Source organism: Anolis carolinensis, chromosome 3 (genome assembly GCF_035594765.1).
Source record: "Anolis carolinensis isolate JA03-04 chromosome 3, rAnoCar3.1.pri, whole genome shotgun sequence".
NCBI lineage: Eukaryota > Metazoa > Chordata > Lepidosauria > Squamata > Dactyloidae > Anolis > Anolis carolinensis.
This window is the reverse complement of record NC_085843.1, coordinates 232,905,312-232,929,352: the sequence shown is the minus strand read 5'-3', so window position 1 is coordinate 232,929,352 and position 24,041 is coordinate 232,905,312. Positions and strand designations below refer to the sequence as shown.

Genomic DNA, 24,041 nt, shown 5'->3' with positions numbered 1-24,041 from the left:
GAGGGACCAGGGCTGGGCCGGGGCGCACTCCTCCGAGAGCAAGAGAGAGAAGCAGAGGCAGAGCGCAGGAGAGAGAGACACAGAGAGAGAGCGAAGCAGCGAGAAAGGCAAAGAGGCAGAGAGAGAAGCGCGCACCAGCCTCGCCAAGACCAAGGGAGCCTCTCCAAGCGCGCTCGCTCATCGCATCAGCTGTCAGTGCGAAGGCTCCTGGCTCTTCTCCGGCCCTGATCCGCCTCTTGCCCTCTTCTCCTGCCTCCCTCGCAAGCATCCTCGGCCCTTCGGAGAGGCGGGCATGGACTGGCCACCAAGGGGGACCTCCTGGCGCTGAGGAATCGCCGCCTGCCCGAGGAAGGCGGCCCCAAGGAAAGAGCCTGGCGTGGAGAGACCGCGGAAAGGTCGCCCGGAGCCCCGCAAAAGCAGGCAAAGGACCCCCGCCGCTCACCCTTCCAACCCGGGGTCCCTTCTCCTGCTTCTGCTCCAGTTTCGGACTCCTCAGGATGAATTTCTTCTCCTCCATCTTCAGCTATTTGTAAGTCGCCGCCGCCGGCTTCTTTGGGGTTTTTTCCCGGCTTTCCTTTCTTTTCCCCGCCCCGTGGAAACAAGCTTGATTCCCCCCACCCCTCCCATCTTTATTTCTTCTCCATTTCAAAAAGGACAAACAAAAATCAATCATCTCACCATCGACTTTTGTGTTTTTTCCCCCCTTTCCCTTTTTTTCCTCCCCGTTCCCTATTATTCTAGGGTACTGCACTTGTTTGCTTTCTGCTTGCAGGCACAGGTAAGGAAATGCTTTATTGTTACTTTTTTTTTGAAACGCCTTCTTTGACTTTTTTTGTTTTGTACGCGCCGTCGACGTTTTAGCGCCTTCTTCTTTTAAAGGGATGGTCTTAAAAACAGTCTTACAAAGCTATAGAAGTAACCAGTCTGAGGCAGAACCAAAAACGCAACAGAGAACGGAATGCAAAATATGGGGCAACAGAGAGAAGAATTTAGGGCCCTTCCACACAGCCATATAACCCAGAATATTAAGGCAGAAAATCCCACAATATCTGAGTGTGGACTCAGATAACCCAGCTCAAAGCAGATATTGTGTGATTTCCTGCCTTAATATCCTAGGATATAAGGCTGTGTGGAAGGGCCATGGGATATCGGAGTCCACACTGCCATATATTCCAGTTCAAAGCAGATAATGTGGGATTTTATTCAACTGTGTGGGGGCCCTGCCACACAGCCCTATATCCCAGAATATCAAGGCAGAAATCCCACAATATCTGCTTTGAACTGGGTTATCTGAGTCCACACTGCCCTATATCACAGTTCAAAGCAGATAATGTGGGCTTTTATTCAGCTGTGTGGGAGCCCTTCCACACAGAACTATATCCCTGTCAGAAAATCCCACAATATCTGCTTTGAACTGGGTTATCTAAGTCCACACGGCCATATATCCCAGAATATCAAAGTAGAAAATCCCACATTATCTGAATGTGAACTCAGATAACCCAGCTCAAAGCAGATATTGTGGAATTTCCTACCTTGGTATTCTGGGATATAGATATATGTGGAAGGGCCCTATGTCCACACTGCCATATATTCCAGTTCAAAGCAGAAAATGTGTGATTTTATTCAGCTGTGTAGAAGGGGCCAAATCCCAAAATACTGAGATTGCAGATCAAAGTTTTGTGTGTGTGTGTGTGTGGAACATACAAAATACAAAAACTGACATCAATACATTTAATTTTAAAATAAAAAATAAATACATTTTGCCTTAAAATGGTAAACACTTGTCTTCAGTTCCTAAAAGCTTAAGAAATAAATAATAGGCAGACATTTTCATTTTAAAATTGACAGTATAAAACACCTTGGCTTTATTCATTCTTGCTCTCTAGAAATTAGAAATGATACTATGGAATCTCTATTCCTGCTGCCACAATATTGATTGCAAATGCAAAGAGCAGAAGATAAATGCTTAGAAAGGGGGGGGGGGGGAAATCCCCACCAGAAAGAGAGAGAACAAGAACAGGTGTAAGACTTTAAGTTCAAACTGCAATCACCCTCTAATTCTGTAAGCCTGAGTAACAAAGATGGCTCTGAATGAAAGGGACTTGTGTAAAAAACTTGTGTTGGAATAATTTGTGGGTATCGGCTGGAAGTCAAAGGGGCTGTTCGGTTATCCACATGGTCCCCTCATCAGAGCTAGCAAGGGAATCCAGAGATATTATCAAAAGCGGCTATAGGAAACGCGTTTGGCACACACTCTTCCACACACACACAAAGGAAAAGAGAGGTGAATTGTCAAGGGAAGCCCTCTATAAACTCCAGATTGAAGGAAGGGGTTCTTTTCCCATTTGTATGGAAGAGCCTTAGCATTTGATGTAGAGGCTTGAAGGTGATGCAGCCAGGGCTGGGGGAAAGAGATGACTTCATGCAATGCCACCCCATGTGGTTGAAAGGAGCAAATCTCCGCAACATTTGCTCAGAATACATCTTTATAAATGTCAGGGGCAAACTCAACCCCTTCAGACTTGAAAGGGAGGCTGGAGATGTAGAAGGGATGGAAGAATTCTCCTAAGACTGGGCTGCCAGAGGAGAGAAACAGATCTGGGTCATGGTGAAATCATTGCTGGACGGCCTCAGTCACACTGCCCCAAAATCATTCCAGAACTGACCTGACTCCTGCTAACAGGGAGACTTGCGCTTACTTTGAATGTGGGTGGGTGGGGGGCGGGAAACCCACAGCCCAGCCTGTCGCTATGTATGGAAAGGCTCATAAATATTAGCCAGAAAGACAATTCCGAACTGCCTTGGCTGCTGACACAACTGATCCCTGTTTAAGGAGAATGAAATATGGCTGCTTTTCTCCCACCCCTACCATTTTGACCACTGATTAATTGGGTCCAGGGCATTTTTGGAAAGGGGGGTGGATATGCCTCAGATGGATCCGTGGACACATGGGGCAAAATGTTCAAATGGGCCACTTGAAAGAGCAGGGAAGCAAATGCCCCAGAAAGAGAAACAAGTCCAGCAATTGAAAGTGTCAGAAGTGTTACATAGCTAGAGATGTGCTGTGCACTATTGCACCTAAATCACAAGGGTGATTAGAAGTGCTTTGCTTCTGATGTATATTAAGGATGGAGCAACTTAAGTTTTGCTCATGGTAATCTAGAATAAGATCTAGAAATTGTGCTCCTGTTTTCTGGATTTTAATGAGTGCCGACAGGATTGGGACATGGTCTGATACTGTTCTGTTGTAGTCACAAAGTTCTTGAAGTCTGCACAGCTCTTTGAAATCTGGTTGTAAAAACAGTCCTAAAAGGCACCTGATTCTGACTCTTGGCTTCCAGGATCACGTTTGTCTTCTTTATTCCACATTTAATTCCCAATCCTAGAAGTCTGGGTAGCTTTCTAATATCTACGCCCTAGCTATAGTGTCAGGATTTCTCAGATCAAACCACTGTAAAAATCCTAGCTCCACACAATACCAGCTTGGTGTTCCAAAAAAGAAAATGCACCAGGAACACGCCAAAATAGCCTTTCTCAGAGGAGTAGAGATTATAATGGTGTGTTGTATATTTTTTAATTTCCTAAAGGTAACTGTTCAGTCCCCACCTAATTTTACACAGCATGTGAGGGAGCAGAGCCTGGTGACCGACCAGCTAAGCCGGCGACTCGTCCGCACCTATCAGCTGTACAGTCGGACCAGTGGGAAGCATGTGCAAATTCTGGACAACAAGAAAATCAATGCCATGGCCGAGGATGGAGATGCTCACGGTAAGGCTTGATGTGCGGGCAGCCAGGCTTGGGGGAGGAGGGCATACACGCAGCCGGGTAATTGATGATTTCCGTCCCCTTTGTTAGCCAGAAATCATTACAGGCCTTCAGGAGGCAGGGGGCTCGTGATGGAAGAATGCCATGATCAATATTTGTAATAATAGTACATTGCTTTCCCTCTGAGGATTGGGCAATAGCTCTGCGTTCTTAGGGAGGGGTATTCTTACACCTAATCTTTAATCATGTAAAGCAGGAGGTGAATTACGTATTAGTTTGTGTACTTGACGCAGAAAGAGAAAAGGGCCCTATACTATTCAGAGAGACTCAATTGAGGTGTTCCTGCAGTGAAAGCCCAACTTAGTAGAGAGGAGAAAAGAAGCTTCAAAGTTATTTCCAACTCTGGATACAAACCGCCAGTTTTCCAGAATTTTTAAGCAGGGCTAGTCTCTAAATGTGCTTTGAACCATGACCATTCCCATGCTGGCTTGGAGCTGTAGTCCAAAAAACCTAATTTTTCTATGCTTGGGGCTAAATAACAGCTCTGGCAGCAGAAACTCTTGGGATCAGTGGCAGGTCCCTGGCAGCCAATGTGTTTCTTTCAGAGAAAAGGATGTGACCGGGAGCTCTTGGCAGTGTGAAAGTTTGGGGCATTTGTATTGGAAGTGAAACCTACTCTTTCAAAGTCATGTGCAAGAAGATGGAAAAAAATGGCACAGCTTTGTGGTCTAAAGGCTGTGGGCCTTCTTTAACTTTCCTTATGCACATTATGCATGAGATCCTAGGTCAGGCATGGGCAAACTTGGGCCCTCTAGGTGTTTTGGACTTCAACTTCCACCATTCCCAACAGCCTCAGGCCCCTTCCTTTTCCCCCTCAGCCTCTTAAGCTTAAGTGGCTGAGGGGGAAAAGGCAGGGGCCAGAGGCTGTTAGGAATGGTGGAAGTTGAAGTCCAAAACACCTGGAGGGACCAAGTTTGCCCATGCCTGCCCTAGATGATGTGTGTTTACATTGTGCATACAGATATATATGCATTAGGGTTAGGATTCATTTTAACTGCATTTTCTCTTACTCACATAGAACAATTAGGCTAGAAATGGTGTCTCTCATACATGGTTTTGCACTGTTTGGTTGGAGCTTCCATGTTGAACTTTCCCAGCTGTGGGTATTCCACACCAATATATGAATAATGTAACTTTTCAAAAGAAATATCTGAGCTCATGTTCTGAAGGAAAAAAGTCTCCCCCTCCCCTCTTCTTGTATTTGAAAAAAGAGAGGAAGAAATTACACTTTGGAATTAAATAATCAAGTTGAGAAAGGCTAGAATGAATGGGGTGGGGTGGGGTGGGGGGGAAGTGACTTGAAAAAAAGAAAAGACCTTCTATTAAAACATAATAAAAAGGTTAAGCATTTGAAGAGCTCCGACGCAAACTGAGCAATGATCGAAAACAGAAAGGAGAACACAAGCAGTTTTTCAGATGTAAAGTTTTAAAAGAGTCGCAAGTCTGTAAATGTTAAAATCGAGGTTCAGGATTGTTCTATATGAATCTCTGGAGAGACCCCCATGTCTGGAAGAGCTATTAAAACTCTTCTTACTTTCACCTTTTTTAACATTTCCTGAATACTTTCTCCTCTTCGCAGTCCAGTTAGGGGATCAAGTGTGCCTCGCTGCATTTTTTCTGCATCTACGTAGCCACTTTCCCTTCGAAGTTTGAGCATGAAACATAATTTTACTGGGATAAATCTGTCACTGAAGTGAAAGAATAGCGCTAAAAATGCTCACCTCCCTTCCCACCTCAAACAAAATCAATTTTTCACACCATTTACATCTTCGGTTAAAACCTCAACTTGTTGTTTCTATTTTTTTAATAAACAGTATTAATTTGGCTTTTTTGTATGTGTTATGCATGGGGAGGGGGAGTGCTGTAGCTGAAAAAAAGTGATTTATTTCCACCGATGACGCTGTGACATTTTTACGGCTGACTTAATGTCAGGTTCATTTTTCTTTGTTATCTGTCTTCATTGTCAATATCTGATTCATCTTCCTAATTAGAACCCAAGCACCACAGATCATAAAGCTTGGTCTGAAACATTGTTAAACAATCTGTAGCCTGGACTAAAATGTTTTTTTAAAAATCTCTGTGTGAAAGAAATTGTTTTGGAATTGCTTTTTGTGTGTGTGTCAGGAGCGACTAGAGAAACTTCAAGTCGCTTCTGGTGTGAGAGAATTGGTCGTCTGCAAGGACATTGCCCAGGGGACGCCTGGATTTTTTGATGTTTTTACCATCCTTCTGGGAGGCTTTTCTCATGTCCCCGCATGGGGAGCTGGAGCTGACAGAGGGAGCTCATCCAAGCTCTCCCTGGATTCGTACCGGCAACCTTTAAGTCAGCAACCCAACCTTAAAGTCAGCAGTCCTGCCAGCACAAGGGTTTAACCCATTGTTCCACCGGGGGCTCTGTTTTGGAAGTGGTTAATCTCTACTGTAGTGTTTTGCTTCCATACTGCCTTTTGGAAGACTGAGAGTTTGAGTTTGTGGATTGGCTGGTCTTCTCTTTCAACCACTTTCTTTCTCTTATGAATAGGTAGATAGATACATAGATTGATGGATGGAGCAAATTACCTGGACACTGGATTTTCCTACCTCTTTGCATTTATTTCCTCGCTGTCAGTGTAAGTCTCTGCTCCAGAGCAGAGTTGTACACTAGTGCGATTGGCCAAGCAAGCAGCATTAGAAGCCGGTCACCTAAGAGGCTTTCCAATGTGGCAAAAGAAAGCCCACAGAGAGGCAATAAATCAGACAAGCCTTTGAAAAAGTGGAGAATGAGAGAGGGATGTTTCTGTGCCTTTGCTCAGGGGCTGCCTTTCTGTGTCTTTCCATCAGTCAGCTGAGGGAGAGCATGGAAACTGATGCTCTTTAAACCTTTTACTGCTCTCTTGATCGACCTCCCTTGCTCATGCCCCCTGATGACAGATAAATAAGGGGACCTTGTCTTTGTGGCTCAATGAAGAGGAGCCACGGGTCCAATTGCTCTTTGACAGGATCATCTCCTGCCCCCCTTCACACACACACAGTTGTTAATATTTTATAGGTAGGAGAAGTGCTAAAATTAAAGGGCTTGTAATGGGTTCGAAGAAGGGATGTGATGTTTAGTTCATAAATAGCCCATCAAGCACAAGGAAGGTAGGCTAGAGAGGAGAGAGGTGCTGTCTTCCAGGGTGTGGAGTGCCAGGGGCTTGAAAGTGATATGTAAAGGCTTCTGACCTCAGCTTAAAAAACAGATTTGTAGCAGAGTATGTATCAGCTTTTTAATGCTGGTGCATCCTTAGCCAATGATATTATTGTTTTCTAGCCTAGCCGATTCTGATTTTTTTGGCAACCCTCTACTAAAGTTTTCTTGACGGCATTTGTTTAGAGGAGCTTTACCTTGTCTTCCTCTGAGGCTGAGAAAGTGTGACTTGCTCAAGGTCAGTTGGTTTCCATAGCTGTGTGAGGATTTGAATCAGGTCTCTTGGAGTCCTATTCCAAGGCTCAAACAAGTACTCCACTGGTATTAATGTGAGAGGCAGAGAAATGGAGAAACAACCTGGAGATCCAGTCCTGACCTTCAATATTTTTTTTTTCCAGTCAGGGGTGGCTTGAGAAACTGCAAGTCATTTCTGGTGTAAGAGAATTGGCCGTCTGCAACGATGTTGCCCAGGGGACGCCTGGATGTTTTTGATGCTTGTGGGAGGCTTCTTTCATGTCCCCGCACAGGAAGCTGGAGCTGACAGAGGGAACTCATCCCGGGTTGGATTCAAACTGGCAACCTTCAGGTCAGCAACCCAATCTTCATGTCAGCAGTGCTGCCGGCACAAGGGTTTAACCCATTGTGCCACCAGGGGCTCTTGGAAGAGAAGGTATTTTTTTCTAAGAGCAAAAAGGGTCACTATATTGGGTCTGGACCACCTTTTCTATGAGCAAAAGTTGTAATATTTGAAAGGAGTAACCATCATAGAGATTTGTAAAATTATGCATGATTTAGATATGATTGGATATGATACATAATAGTAGAACTCTTCCATAGTAAAATCAGAGAAATCTTGAAACATTATTTTAAAAACATGAGTGGGTTGTTATTAGTCTTTATTTTAAAAAGAAGCATGGCATGTTATTCCTTGTGTATTATTTCCAAATTGATTCTCTGAAATATATATTTTTAAAATTGCAAAATAAAAAGGCCAAAAAAAATCCCAACACCTCCCTCCGTATTTTTTATAAGTAAACTTTACTATTGATGTTGCTATGGGTTTTCCAGGCTGTATGTCCATGTTCCAGAAGCATTCTCTCCTGACGTTTCGCCCACATATATGGCAGGCATCCTCAGAGGTTGTGAGGTCTGTTGAAAACTAGGCAAGTGGGGTTTATATATCTGTGGAAGTCCAGGGTGGGAGAAAGAACTCTTGACTGTTGGAGGCAAATGTGAATGTTGCAATTAATCACCTTGATTGCCTTGAAAGCAGCTTCAAAGCCTGGCTGCTTCCTGCCTGGGGGAATCCTTTGTAGGAGGTGTTAGCTGGCCTTGAATTCCCCTGACATAAAACAATCATTTACTACTGATGTTTGGGTGTAACAAGTTATGTTACCAATATTTTATTCTATGAAAGGATTGCCATTATGCTCCCATTATTGCAAAAAGTAGTTAAGTTACAACATTACTAGTAACACCTTAGTTCCAGGCTCTAAGAATCTATTGCTATGGGATTGGATGATGGTTTCCAACCCGTGCCTGCAAGAAGAGGCTTAGACAAATGCACAGGATTAGGCAAATGCACATCCGCTTAAGCGGCTGAGCAGGAAAAAGAAAGTGCCTGAGGCTGTTAGGAATTCTGGGAGTTGAAGTCCAAAACACTTGGAGGGCCCAAGTTTGCTCATGCCTGTTATATGGTCTTCCATCTCCTAGTTGACTGGGATGAAATCTTTGGGGTCTTTTTCTCAGACAAATGTAGCTTTCTTTGTACCTGTTTGCACAGTGATAACATATCCATTGTATGCTGAATACCTAGTAGAAGTTGGAAAATTACTTTTAAAAAGCAACTGGTTACATGTTTCATTCTAGGTTCCAAAAGGTAGTCAATTTCAATGGTGCTGTTTTAAAAAAGGTAATTTGTCTTTCTTCAAATTAAACTAAATACCTTTTTTAAAAACCTGAGTATTACAAGCTAATGGATTGCAAGACAAAAGAGTCTCCTACCTTCATGACACCCACAACTGTGCATGAGATCTCAATGAGAAGCATAGCATGTGCCAGTACTTGAACCAAAGGATTTTCATTATCTGTCAAGCCCAGCACATATCAGGAACCTTAGGTGGCGTAGTGGGTAAAATCATTGTGCCGGCAGGACTGTTGACTTGAAGGTTGGGTTGCTGACCTGAAGGTTGCCGGTTTGAATCCAACCAGGGGAGAGCGCAGATGAGCTCCCTCTATCAGCTCCAGCTCCATGCGGGGACATGAGAGAAGCCTCCCATAAGGATGGTAAAAACATCAAAACATCTGGGCATCCCCTGGGCAACGTCCTTACAGATGGCCAATTCTCTCACAACAGAAGCGACTTGCAGTTTCTCAAATCGCTCCTGACACACACACAAAAAGCACATATTACACCTATAAAACTAGCTAAAAGCTACCGTGTATTGTAGAAAAAGTTAAATTCTACCTTGCTGAATTACAGCTATAATGTATCATGGAGGGCATCTATACTGGAGAATTAATGCTGTTTGATACCACTTTAACTGCTATGGCTCAAGGCTATGAATTATGGGAGTTGTAATTTTACAAGGCCTTTAACCTTTTCTGCCAGAGTGTGCTGGTGCCTCACTAAACTATATCTCCTAGAATTCCACAGCATTGAGATATGACAGTTAAAGTAGTATCAAACTGCATTAATTTTACATTGTAAATGCACTCTTAGTCACACCTTTTGCTAAAATGGAAGTGTGCAACTAGTTATGTGTAACTAGTTCCCCCTACACTCTGATCCCAGCTATTATCCAAGGAAGAGATTGGTTTTCTTTGTAATCCAAACCTTACTGTGTGACAGAGTTCAGGGCGGTGCCAGGGATGCGCTGTGGATGCCTTTGATATAACATCCCCCAAGAAAGTGTCTTGACTTGCCCCAAGTCATTTGTATGATGTATCTCCCATTAACTGAAGGACAGTCCTGGATATATACAGCAGTAGGTGTCAGATCGTATTCCTAGCCTCATCTTGACAGGCGTTGCATCTCGGATTTCATTCTTTACCTCTTTATTTATTTAGCTCCAGCAAATGTGCTAGGCATTGGGCAAGCTACAGAACAAGACTTGTTAAGGCACCCCTGGACCAAAGGATTGTGGCAGAAGGCAAATAAACAAGTCCCTGCCTTGCAAAATAAGGAAGGAGGGGCCTCGATAAAAGTGTCGAGTCCTCCTCCCGCAATTTACTGAAATGGTAGCACTGGAAAATGACATGCTCCTGAACACATTAACTCTGTAGTCAAAGCACTCAAGAACATCTTACATTCCAGTTCAGGGGGGATGTGGGATTCCTTTGCAGGCATGTGGAATGCTGATCAGAGGACAAAGGGAGGTGGCTGCCATGAGCCAAAGCCAAAGGACAAAAAGTGTGCAAGAACCCAAACACACAGGGTACAGATGAGTGAATACATCACTACAAAAAAGTGTAGCCATTTCTGATGTATTTGGTGGCCAATGGGAAGATGCATTGTTATATTAGCCCCAAGTCTCGGAAAAGTTACTTCTTCGGACTATAATTCCCAGAACTCTAGGCTTGGCAGATTCTGGGAACTATAGTCCAAACAAGGCATTTTTCTGAAGGAGTTAACAAGTTTACTCCAGGTCTTTGCCAGGTGATATTTTGTTGTGTACTAACTTACTTACTTGGGAATTTAACATTTTACTTAAAGGAAGGACTCCTATTTCAGGGATGTTTCACATTTTTCTAATGTGATGCTTTGTATCTCAGTCGCAAGATATTTTTATTTTCATGTCAGGAGCAACTTGAGAAACTGCAAGTAACTTCTCGTATGAGAGAATTGGCCATCTGCAAGGACGTTGCCCAGGGGATGCCCAGATGTTTGATGTTTTACCATCCCGTGGGAGGCTTCTCTCATGTCCCAATCACAGAGATAAAAGTGGGATACTATTACTACTACTACTACTACTACTACTACTAATAATAATAATAATAATAATAATAGGTAGGTAAAGGTTTTCCCCTGACTTAATGTCCAGTCATGTCCGACTCTGGGGGTTGGTGCTCATTTCCATTTCTAAGCTGAAGACCTGGAGTTGTCTGTAGACACCTCCAAGGTCATGTGGGCGGCATGACTGCATGGAGCACCGTTACCTTCCTGCTGGAGTGGTACCTATTGATCTGTTCATATTTGCATGTTTTCGAACTGCTAGGTTGGCCGAAGCTGGGGCTAACAGTGGGCACTCACTCCGCTCCCCGGATTTGAACCTGCAGCCTTTCGGTCCTCACGTTCAGCAGCTCAGCACTTTAATCTCTGCTGCACCACTGGGGGCTCCTAACAACAACAACAACAATAATAACACCTCTCACTTAGCACAGGGTTGCTGTCCAACATGATGGCTGTGTGCCATGGTGTGGTTTCTCCTCCGCAACTGAGACAAACATCACTGAAGAAGGATGGATATAAATATCCTTAGCCCATGCCTTTCTCACATCATGACCAAACTAACTAGTGTTTAGCTCATTCAAAGTGACCTGCATAAGAACTGTAACTGACTAATATCAAGACAAAGCAGAAAGATGCCTCTTATCCCTTTCATTGTTCATCTTCTTGCAAGTAGGGGGATTCTATGAATTATAGTCCAGAAAAAGGAATACTCCAAACTCTGAATACTCCTCTTTGTTTACTGTGAGGTGCTGTTATCTATCCTTTCTAAAAAGAGGTATTAGAGAAAGTTGTCTGGCTTCTGTCTCTTTTAAAGGCATTACTCTCCTCCCCCCCCCAATTCCATTACAGGCAGTTATTTTGTTCCCAGCTTTAAAAGTGAACTTGTGGAACTATCCCAGAAAGGTTGAAATCCCTCAAAACTGTTTGGTTGACTGAGCAGGGGAGGCAGGACTGAGGAATATGTTTTTAAGTCTGGCTTAGTCATTAGATCAAACTCAACAAATCAGGCTGTGCAACTTTTGAAAAAGAAAGAACATTCAGGAATAAAGGTGAGACACCAGAATTATTTTCCTCAACAGAAGTTGGTTTTTTTTAGATCCCACGAGAGAAAGCATGACTATTGCCTGAAGGATTTGGGGCACTGTAGTCCAGAAAGGTAAACTTTCCATATGCTAAATCCTTCTTTAGAGTTGCTACAGATGAACCTTGTGTTTGTGGATATGACTGAGAATATAATTGCTAGAGGTTTTTTTTTTTAATTGTGTCAGAAGCGACTTGAGAACATACTGCAAGTCGCTTCTGGTGTGAGAGAATTGGCCGTCTACAGAGACGTTGCCCAGGGGACACCCGGATGTGTTACCATCCTGCTGGGAGGTTTTCTCTCATGTCCTTGCAAACTACAGCTGACAGATGGGAGCTCACCCCATCTTGTGGATTCTAACTGGCAACCTTCAAGTCAGCAACACAACCTTCAGGTCAGCACTCCAGTCAGCACAAGGGTTTTACACGTAGTGCCATATTGCTAGAGGTGTGAGTGTCACAAGACACAGAGAGTCTAAACACATATAATTTTGGTTCGCAGAAATGCTTATTGCTTCTTCCTTGGGGCTATTGGGCAGGCTTTTGGATTAGTACTTCTCTGGGTCTTTGGACTCTAGGTCCCGGCTCACTGCTCTGTTCATGGCTACATTTGCTATGCCTTGAGACTTAAGATATTTATTTGCTGGGTCAAGGTAGGGCCTATGGCAGGCAAGGGCAAACTTCAGCCGTCCAGGTGCTTTGGACTTCAGCTCCCACAATTCCTATCAGCCAGTAGGCTGTTAGGAATTGTGGAAGTTGAAGTCCAAATACATGGAGGGCCAAAGTTTGCCCATGCCTGGCCTATGGGGATCCCAACAATTCCAAAAAAGACACTGCTTTGCCCAAAGAAACTATTCAACTGGATCTTCTGTTCAATCAACCTACCTTGTATTAAGGAATTAGCCTGGAACCATAGTGCTGAGTGGTTGAACAATTATTCATTTTAGTCATGGCACTTCTATACAGCTTACTCTAATTAGAAAGATATCTAAGCAGTATCTCTGCTTTCTCAATCATTCTCATCCACTTGCTCTGCCTGTCTTACATTTTCAGCTACTCTGTCATTTTTGCCTCTAGGCTGTCTACTTTTCAATTAGTTCATGCCATGTTCTGCTATCTAGGCTCTTTTGTACAGTTTCCACCTATACAGAAATCCCTCTCTCTTAGGCTTCAGATATCATTAGGCAGAAAGAAGGCCACAGGTGCATTGGCTCCAGCAATAAAGAAAGTGAGATGGGGAAGGTAACAGAAGGTGGGGCTGGAAAGGGATTCATACTTGGACTTTGTAAGATAAGGAGCCCCCAGTGGCACAATGGGTTAAACCCTTGTGCCGGCAAGATGGCTGACTTGAAGGTTGGGTTGCTGACCTGAAGGTTGCCATTCGAATCCAGGAAGGTTGTCTCTGTCAGCTCCTGCTCCCTATGTGGGAGCATGAGAGAAGCCTCTCACAAGGATGGTAAAACGTCAAAAACATCTGGGCATCCCCTGGGCAACATCCTTGCAGATGGCCAATTCTCTCACACCAGAAGCAACTTGCAGTTTCCCAAGTCACACCTGACATAAAAAAACCCTTGGAAGATGTATTCACCCTTCATAATAACATTACTTTGATACCACTTGACCTGCCATGGTTCCTTCCTATGCAATCCTGGGGTGTGTTCTGCCAGATAATTCCTGGCTACTGAACTACAAATCCCCAAATTCCATAGGATGGGCTTATTGAAGTTACATAATATATCAAATGGCTATACCTGCAGTGTGGATATCTGTTCTGTCTATGTAGACAAATTGAGGCTTGATGTTAAAAATGAGATAGACCAACAAGTCCAACAAGTGTGAAATGTGGTGACTATGGCTAGAATTCAGCATCTTGCCATGGGCACTGGTCTAGAAAAGGGAAGCAAATTCTGCAATGGCTCATCCACCGTGAGGACAAATGGCTATCTGGGCACCAGTTTAGGATACACTATACCTTGAAAGAGCAAAACTAAATTTTCAGTTCTTCAAAGATGTTATAGGATATTTTGAATCCTAATCACCAGCAGAAAAAAGCTGAACTAAATAAGAATGATATGCAATTTCCTTTGTCTCTCTCATGCACAGTGGCACGGGGCTGGGGAGAGGCAAGACGTTCCTTTGGGGTTGTCTGCCTTGAGTTCTTTGGGGTTCATGCAGCAGCAGCAAAAAGAAGAAGGGGACAAGCCATTGATTCATGATTTGCATAGCTGCTTCACAAGTCAATCAATGCCTCCATTTTAAAAAACTGAGACTAAATCAATATGCCCTCTCAACTCTCACAAAGGTGAAATGCATTAAGGGGCCAGCCTTACCCTTCATGATTTCCTCTACCAGCTGCAAAGTCAGCAGCATCAGTGCAGAGAGAAAGAGAGACAGAGGGGACTTTAGCCATCACATACGGTAGCTCTTTCTGGTCTAAGGACCATGAGGTGCTAAGCAGTACAAAGATGCAGTAAGAACAAGGATACTGAATACAACAATGCCACAAGAGAAAAGGATTTTTAACCCTGTACACAAAGCATATAATTTCCTTTTAAATAGGAGTTTCTTTCTGTTACCCTTCTTGTTCTGTGTTGTGTGCCCTGCTCATAGACACAGCTGTTTCTCTATTAGGAATAGTTAGGTATAGATCAGTGGTTCTCAACCTGTGAGTCCCCAGGTGTTTTGGTCTACAACTCCCAGAAATCCCAGCCAGTTTGCTAGCTGTTAGGATTTCTGGGAGTTGAAGGCCAAAACATCTGGGGACACACAGGTTGAGAACCACTGGTATAGATAATACCTGGAAATCCCTTGGTCTCAAGAGCAAATTGATATAAGAAAGCACCCAGGGTTAGTAGACATGCAGTGAACACCAGGGCTAACCCAAGACCTTTTGCTATTTGGTAAAGGAAAGCAATTTTCCCTATAAGATAAACCCCCCCCCCCCCCCCACACACACACACACACATATACATGCAACACCACATCAAAATGCATTGCATCAAAGCTACCCAAGTTATTTTGGTACCCGAGACAGAAAATGCCAGACAAAACCTCTTCCCATTCCTGGCAGTGATAAAAATTATAACATATAAGTAACATTACAGTTTAGTGCTCTTTTCGTAACATTACTCTTTTCGTAACATTATTGGTCTTCCTCTGTCTAATCTTCCTCTGTCTAATCTAATTACCATTTTGGACACCATTTGAAAACAGGTTGATTCTGGATTTAGAACTGTTATGGCATGGTGGGAAGTAAACTGATCAAGGAACCCTATAGCAGCTCTCCCATTTTTGTATAACCATGGGGATTTCCCTCTCAACTTATGTTTCCACCTGTGCCATTTACAGACTCCTAACTAATGCTCATGTCAGAAATGTGTGTGTGTGAGGGGGGGGGGGGGAGTAATGGATGGCATTCTGTTGATGAACTGCAAAAACAAACATTATTTATTATTATTTTATTTACATCACTTTTACCCCGCCCTTCTCACCCGGAGGGACTCAGGGCGGCTTACAACAATCACCAATTATATTGCCCAAAATACATTCAATAAAACAGTAACAGAACCCATAAACAATAAAACAGCACTGCATTAATTAAAACTCTAATTAAAATCTGTTAAACCATGAATTATAAAATTTAAAATGCATATATAGTTATGTTCGTCCACTAACACCTTTGCGTACGCCTTGATTCACATCATATCGACCTCATCAAACGCTTGAGTACATAGCCAACATCAGACTTATGTCAGTGCAGCTCACTATTTTATTGTTGCAAGGTCAGAATTCTCTATTGACTATGCAAGAACCAAAATCCCCTGACAACTTTGCTACTCTTCTGAGCTGCAGCCCCCAAACCCAGCCATTATCTGATTGGTGGAGAGTGATGAGTAGAAGACAAGTGTCCAGTTACTTTCCTGCAGAGCAAGGATATCATCTACAGGGACTTCTGCAAAATTCCCAGAGGGCTTTGTGGATGCCAGTCACTGTGCATCCATATATAGCAAAATAACTGCATACTTGTCTGCTGCTTCCCCAATGTGCCACTGACTAGGGAATTTCTGAGTTTTGTGAGGTTGGATTGGAGACTATGTCTCATAGTTCTTCCCTTGATGCAGGATTGTGGTTCTGAGGTGAAGTGTTCCTGTTTATTTCAAAACATAATTAAATTGGCTTTTATTCCCAGTGTAGAGTCTCAAAGACAGATAGATGTCTTTGCTTCAGGTTATTCTCTGCACTATAAGATAGATATTTTGTTCCCTCCCCACTAAAAGCAAATGCACTTAATTGCACAAATAATGGATCCCAGAAAAGATTTCTAATATTTTACTTACTTGGCTTTTTATCTGATAAAGGGGTAACTAAGAAAGTCAACAGTGTGGTGGTTTGCAGCATACAGTGTGGTGGCTTGCAGCAAACGTGCCTGCGTTTGTCTCTGTATCTGTTCTATGTTGTGGCATTGAATGTTTGTCTATATGTGTGCAATGTGATCCACCCTGAGTCCCCTGAGTGAGAAGGGAGGAATATAAATACTGCAAATAAATAAATAAATAAATAAATAAATAAATAAATAAAGTACAAAAGGAGGAGAGAAAGAGAGAAAGGAAGAAATAGCCGATCTAAACCAATTTCTGAGGTCTTTTTCAATATATCTTCAAAGTTTGTTTCTTATCCAAAGGCTCAAAATGTTTCCACACAAAAAGTCTTGATGTTGGTTTTGTTCCACTCTGATCATACAGAACACGACTACAATTGTGTAACTACTGCAGTTACAAAGCACCTCTCCTTTTATTGTGAATGATTGTTATTATCACAGAAATGTATTAACTCAAGAGTACAGGCTTAGAATCATAGAATCGTAGAGTTGGAAGAGACCTTGTGGGCCATCCAATCCAACCCCCTGCCAAGGAGCAAGAAAGATGCATTCAAAGCACACCCAACAGATGGCCATCCAGCCTCTGCTTAAAAGCTTCCAAAGAAGGAGCCTCCACCACAGTCTGGGGGAGAGAGTTCCACTGCCGAACAGCCCTCACAGTGAGGAAGTTCTTCCTGATGTTCAGACGGAATCTCCTTTCCTGTAGTTTGAAGCCATTGTTCCGTGTCCTGGTTTCCAGGGCAGCAGAAAACAAGCTTGCTTCCTCCTCCTTAAGACTTCCCCTCACATATTTATACATGGCCTTCATCATGTCACCTCTCAGCCTTCTCTTCTGCAGGCTAAACATGCCCAGAAGAGCATGTTTCCTCTTGGAAATTCTGTGGTGATCAGCTTGTATGATTGATTGATTTGTTCTTTCTGTATGTGTTCTCATATTTGCTTATCTATCTGTAAAAACAGACAAAACAATTCTCACTGTCAGGCTTACAATCGGAAAAGACATGGCACCAAAGGAAAGGGGGATACAAAGAGAAAAGGAAAACAGGTAGCATTCACGTGCCAGTTTGTAATGTATTGAGGTTCAACACTGTGACACTCACATCATTGCTTTCATTGCCTGTTCCTTCCAGCCAAGCTCATTGTGGAAACAGACACTTTTGGGAGCCGAGTGAGGATCAAGGGGGCAGAGACCGGCTTCTATATCTGCATGAACAAAAAGGGAAAACTGATTGGCAAGGTAAGGAGACAAGCAAAATGAAGCTTATCGAGCACATTGGTCTGTTCACAGACACTTACATTGCATACTTTTTCAAGCTATTTGTATGTAATTAGTATGTGGAAACTCCTGCCACTAGAAAGTTATAGTAAATTGCAAGCATCTCTACTAAAGGAGACTAAAAACAAGATGAGATAATTAACAGATTGATATTTTTTTCAATTGCCAATATTATTGCCAGTGTTTTGATTGGAATTTTGAGGGCATGTTTCATTATAACTGATCTTTTGGTGAAATGCTTTGCGGAACTTTGACAAAAATATTTCTTTTGACTAAACCTACAACACTCATACATGACCATGAGATATGGGGAGCCTCCCTAGCTGTTTATGTCCCGGGAAGATCATTTTAGATTCAGGGAAGATCTTTCTCCTAACAGTAAGTCAACCAGAAGACAATTCCTGTTTTTTGTTTTTTTAAAAGAATTCTGGGCCTAAAACATGTCGGGGGCAAACACACGGTGAAACATCCCCACAACTGCTACAGGGACTTTGGAGGCCAAAATGATAGCAAGATGTCCCAGGGGTGTGGCCCTCTTGAGATTTTCCTGCAGGGCCAATGTAGCCCCCCATAGCCCTATCTGCTGTTCAGAATGTGCCCTGTTCCTCGCTAACAGTTCTAGATTTCTTAAGGCAAGACTAAATTTGGCATTAAGAGGAATTAATTGCTTTTTAAATCCCATTTGCTTTATTTTTTAAAGTCCTAATTTAAAAGTTCTTGAGCACACTTTTTAGGGAGTAAATTCCTTGACTTTGGTGATGTTTGAGTCACCATAGGGCTAAACTATAGAATGAAGCCATGGAAAAGTAGTCTAGCAACAGCTGGAGGACATATGATTCCAAAGCGAATTCAGCAAGCACTCAAAAGTTTTGTTCTTAGCCTTCACCCTGACATGCTACTTGGTGAGGTGTTTTTGTTTAGTTTTGTTAAAAAGTATTCAAAATGAACTATCCTTTGTCTGAAATCAGACATCAGAAGATACAAGTCATCTTGGCAAGTGAATTTTGCTCCTTTGCCATTTCATTTGCCAACAAGCAAAGTGAGCCATTCCCTCTTAGTTCTATAAGTATATTGCTATATTTCCAGAGTACAGTGACCAGGTTGGGTTTAGCTTTAGAAAAAAGAAGAAAAGTGTTCCCCCAGAGACTGCTGGACAGGAGCCTCCATCACCACCTAATTTTAGCTGATGTGGAGTTTCAGTCTAGCACAGCTGGAGGGACACACAAGCCCATGTCTGCTTTGCTGATTTCCAGCATGCATTTAGGAATGCCAGCTACAAAATGAGATTTGAAAACATATGGGCCAGATCTGGAAATATCTCAAAGGGTGAATTGAAGAAGTCAGTTACACAGCATTTGTATCAGGTTTCTAGTAGGTGAGAGATACACTGGTTGTTGTTCCATCTCATGAATTCTCAGATTCTAGCTGGTTGTGGCATACTTGATTATGCTCAGAAATCCTTGTCTGTTTTTAATGCAAACAAAGCCAGAAGACATGGGGTCAACAACATCCTTCTTCTAAGTCTCTAGTATGGTGGATTTTGCTTTGCATCTGAACAGAAAATGCACCATCCCAAACACGATCCAAACTCCTGCAAAGCTAGCAGAAGTATTTGGGTATCTCATATAAAAATACTCACAGGCTTCTTTTGCTAAAAATACATAATAACAATCATTAAAAATGACAATTTTATGCCTCTTTTATGCCTCAGCTACGTAATAGAAAATCGGTCTGTGGGGAGGTTTAACTCATAATTTGGGAAAAGTAACTTTTTGGACTGTGATTCTAAGAATTCATTGGTCCTAGGGTGAAAATAAAGGTTTCCCTCTGACATTAAGTCTAGTTGTGTCCAACTCTGGGGGTTGGTGCTCATCTCGATTTCTAAGCCGAAGAGCCAGCATTGTCCATAGACACCTCCAAGGTCATGTGGTCGGCATGACTGCATGAAGTACTGTTACCTTCCCGCCAGAATGGTACCTATTAAGCAGCTGAGGGGGGAAAGGAAGGGGGCTGAGGCTGTTAGGAATAGTGAGAGTTGGAGTCCAAAACACCTGGAGGACCCAATTTTGCCCATACCTGATTTAAAAGGATTTGATTTTGAGAAGGAAGCACTTTGTATAGTATATTTCTGCTTCAGACTCTAGAGCAGACTTTATTGCATTGGTCCCATTTCCAAGGATTGGAAAGTAAGGGTATAGGATACCACTCTGCTGTATTGGAAACAGGATAGGTTTTTGGCATAGACATTTTTATTTTGAGGAATGGTCTTAAGTTCTCGTGCCCCTTACATTTTTTTTTGTCCATCTATATAATCCTGGAATCTTCATACTAACACCACAAAGGTACACTTCTCCTTTTTGGCTAATCCTTGTTAAAAAACGTGGTTCAGAACTTTTCTCCTCCAAATCAGCCAAACCATAAAAGGTAAAGGTTTCCCCTGACGTTAAGTCCAGTCATGTCTGACTCTGGGGGTTGGTGCTCATCTCCATTTTTAAGCCGAAGAGCCGGCGTTGTCTGTAGACACCTCCAAGGTCATGTGGCCGGCATGACTGCATGGAGCGCCGTTACCTTCCCGCCGGAGCGGTACCTATTGATCTACTCACATTGGCATGTTTTCCATAAAGCAGGGGAAATGTCAGAGCTCAGTGATAGGTGCTCTGCATGCAAAAGGCCCTAAACTCAATCCTGGTGTCTGCAAATAAGACTGGGAAAGACCCTGTCTAAAGCCTTAGAGAGCTGCCTCAAGTCAATGTAGACCAGTGGTTCTCAACCTGTGGGTCCCCAGATGTTTTGGCCTTCAACTCCCAGAAATCCTAACAGCTGGTAAACTGGCTTGGATTTCTGGGAGTTGTAGGCCAAAACACCTGGGGACCCACAGGTTGAGAACAACTGATGTAGACAATCTTTTTCTAACACAGCATCACACTCAGACTGATGTCAGACTCAGATGTATTGACTACTGTTCCTAACATTCCCAGGCAACGTGGCCAATGGTGCTGATGGCTAGAAATTAGTATCTCTGTAAGCCAACATATTTAGAGGGCACCAGACTGGGGAAGATTGTTCAGATAGTATTGAGCTTGGTGGACCAATGAATCAAATCAAGCAGCAGACAGAATTCTGTATTTATTTTGCTTTTTTAGTAATAGTTTTGTACTTTCCCCACTCTGGTGCTTCTGAATAGGAAATTTACTAATTTAGGCTATTTTTCTTCACCAAGTTGTCCTCTTATTTTTATAACTTTGGCGTTGATTGCTGAATGTGAGATTTATTGTAAATTCAAACCAACCTGGCATCAAGGGGTGGATTCTGTTTATTGTGATGTTTATTGTGGGTTTTGTTTCATTTCTTGAGTATTGTTTAGGATAGTAGACCTGAATGGCCATATATTTGAGCATGTCTACCTAAGAGCATAAGTCCTTCTATTATCCAAAGACTGCTGCTCTTCAGTCTTTAGTGAGTGATCTGAATAACAGTAGGTCGATGTATTATGTGAGGAAGCTATCTGTTCTGGGATCCTTCATGTAATATGATTTTTGTGTATAATCTGGAATTGGATTTTTCTGAATAATATTTTAGGCTTACAACCAAAGCACCCTGGATGACCTAGTGATGCCTAGAGAAATATTCTACCTAAGCCTCCAGCATGGTTCTATGGTTAACTTGTGATAAGAGATCCAGAAGTTGATCATAGAATTATGCTGGAGCTTGGGAGAGAATACTTCTCTAGACATTGCTAGGTCCTCTACAGTGATTTTATGCTATTCAAAACTGTTCACGTATAAATAAAACCAAGTTTTGTCGAAGACTTTCATGGCCGGAATCACTGGGTTGTTGTGTGTTTTCTGGGTTGTATGGCCATGTTCCAGAAGCATTCTCTCCTGTGTTTTGCCCACATCTGTGGCAGGCATCCTCAGAGTTATGAGATCTGTTGGAAACTAGGAAAGTGGGATTTATATATCTGTGGAATATATAAACTTCACAGATGTGTAAACCTCCTAGTTTCCAACAGACCTCACAGGAGAGAATGCTTCTGGAACATAGCCATACAGCCCAGAAAACTCATAGCAACCCATCCAACTTCTGTTTTTTAACAGCAACCTAAAACCAAGTTTAACAAGCTCACTGATGTATCAGATGTACTGTACATATTATGTTCTGAATATATCCACCAGACTGGTGGAATCCTTGGCATTTCTAAGGAAATACGATTATCTAAACCAATCAACCCTTTTTATGAATAACCATATATTCATTAGTGCTCTTACAGTTTTTGCCCTAGAAGAAGCAAGAGGGATTGTGAATTAGGAATTCATAATCCCTCATTGGACCTATATGCATTTGTCAGCTGATAAAAATATGTCAGAACCATAATGAATGTGTACTTCCAAACATTCCCATTAAAAATATAATGCGCTGGAAGGAATTCAAGCAAAGCATCCTTCATTATCAATATCCCAGGTCTGGCAGGTTTTCTAAAAAGTGCTAAGAACACTTCGCACCTTCAAGAGGTGGTATCTTCTCTCTCAATTTTGTTCACATGTTAAAGCATTGAAAGATACTCTCTAGCCCAACACAACTAGGTGAGCTAATAAATAGCTAGAGGTAACAGACAGAGGTGGACAGTGTGATGTGTGAAAGGACAATCTCTGGTTGCCTTTCTATAACTGTGGAGTCAGATTTCTATAAAGATACATTTATTGAACAAAATGTTCACATATCTTCCCATTTTCTTTTACTCTTTTCTGCTCATTTTGATATTGTGGAGGCTTTTTTGGAAGAGGGAGAGAAAATTTGCTCTGTTTCTATATAGGTTTTTAAGGATTAGTCCGAGGATTTACTGTGGGCATCACATCGGCACTGGGCTATGTCAATTGAAACAACAGCTATGACTGCATTTTATGAATTTTAATGTTTTACATGTATGTGTGTGGTCGTAAATTTGTGGTTTTTATCATTTCAGATTTATGTATTATCTATATGCGGCACTTCACTGTATTTGTTGGCTGCCCCAAGTCCCTTCGGGGAGATGGTGGCGGGGTAGAAATAATAATAATAATAATAATAATAATAATAATAATAATAATAATTATTATTATTATTATTATTATTATTATTATTGGATAAAGAATGACTAATCTTATGTTTAGTCTGACCATATGAACAGCTTTCATGTGCTATTGTAATATATCCACTCATCTCCTCTTGTCTACTCCCTCTCACAGAGCAATGGGAAAGGCAAGGACTGCGTCTTCACAGAAATAGTGCTGGAGAACAACTACACCGCGCTGCAGAACGCCAAGTATGAAGGATGGTACATGGCCTTCACCCGGAAGGGGCGTCCCCGGAAGGGCTCCAAGACACGTCAGCATCAGCGAGAGGTGCACTTCATGAAGCGACTGCCCAAGGGCCACCAGACAACAGAGCCTCACAGACGCTTCGAATTCCTCAACTACCCTTTCAACCGGAGGAGTAAAAGGACTCGGAACTCCAGCCCTAAGCCCAGCCCCTGACCTAAGACCACTCCCTGTTAGTGCCACTCAGGCCCACCTTCCTTTCCCTTTTGTTGGAGGACATTGTGTAGAAAAGACTTAAATGGTGGACACTGGCTAGAGACTGACCTTTGATGATAACTGAAGGGGTGGATGGAAGAAGAGGGGAAGGGGAAACAAACTTGACCTAGTTGTTTATAATTGTTGTTTGTGTGTTTTTAAAAAAAACAAAAAAGAGGCTCTATTTTTGTATTCCAACCTTATTGCTTTTTAAAGAAAAAGCAATGTAATGTTCAAAGACTCGTGGAGGGATGTTCTTCACCTAGAAACATTTTGAGTCCATTAGGAGGGGGAGGCGTGTTTTATATTTTAATAGATTGGTTTCTTAACATGGGGTGGGTGTGGGTAGGAGGTAGTTGATCTAGGGATAAACTTAGAATATGCCCTCTCCCTTCATGTAACTGCATTTGGGACCAAATTTCTACCTCAGATAAAACAAATAATTTAAGAGGATTTGATCCATTAGGAGATTTGTGCAACTTCCACTTATTTCCATGGGTCTGTGTAGGAGATGTTGGTGATATTTACAGACTTCAGTTCTTGCTCAGACTCAGATTTGAACACGTTCTTCTGAAACCAGTCAGACTTGCAGGCACAAACTAGGTGAGACCTAACAATCACTGTCTTCATTTTTTAATAAGAGACAGAACGACTGCTACTACTGAGGTGGTACTAAGTTGAGGGCCATTCATTTTGCTTTGTTTGTCCTGTCAATCATGTCTCATGTCTCCACAGGTCTGAATCTATTTTTTTAATGACTGTAGACATTTTTGTATTATTTGTGCTGACAATAAAGTGCCACTGAGTTCAAA

At 42.3% G+C, this 24,041-nt stretch overlaps 1 protein-coding gene across 2 annotated transcripts; it reads left to right on the top strand.

Moving 5' to 3' along the window:
- Positions 1 to 24,041, top strand: fgf8 (fibroblast growth factor 8). 2 transcript variants are annotated; one of them, XM_003224238.4, is made up of 5 exons: positions 1 to 529; positions 742 to 778; positions 3,588 to 3,768; positions 17,532 to 17,638; positions 22,903 to 24,041. In XM_003224238.4, the coding sequence occupies exons 1-5, from the start codon at positions 498 to 500 to the stop codon at positions 23,188 to 23,190; spliced, it is 645 nt and encodes a 214-aa protein (XP_003224286.1). In that variant the 5' UTR covers positions 1 to 497; the 3' UTR covers positions 23,191 to 24,041. The 2 variants fall into 2 exon arrangements, with proteins under 2 accessions (XP_003224286.1, XP_008114267.1); XM_008116060.3 differs by having other exon boundaries at positions 2 to 529; positions 3,621 to 3,768.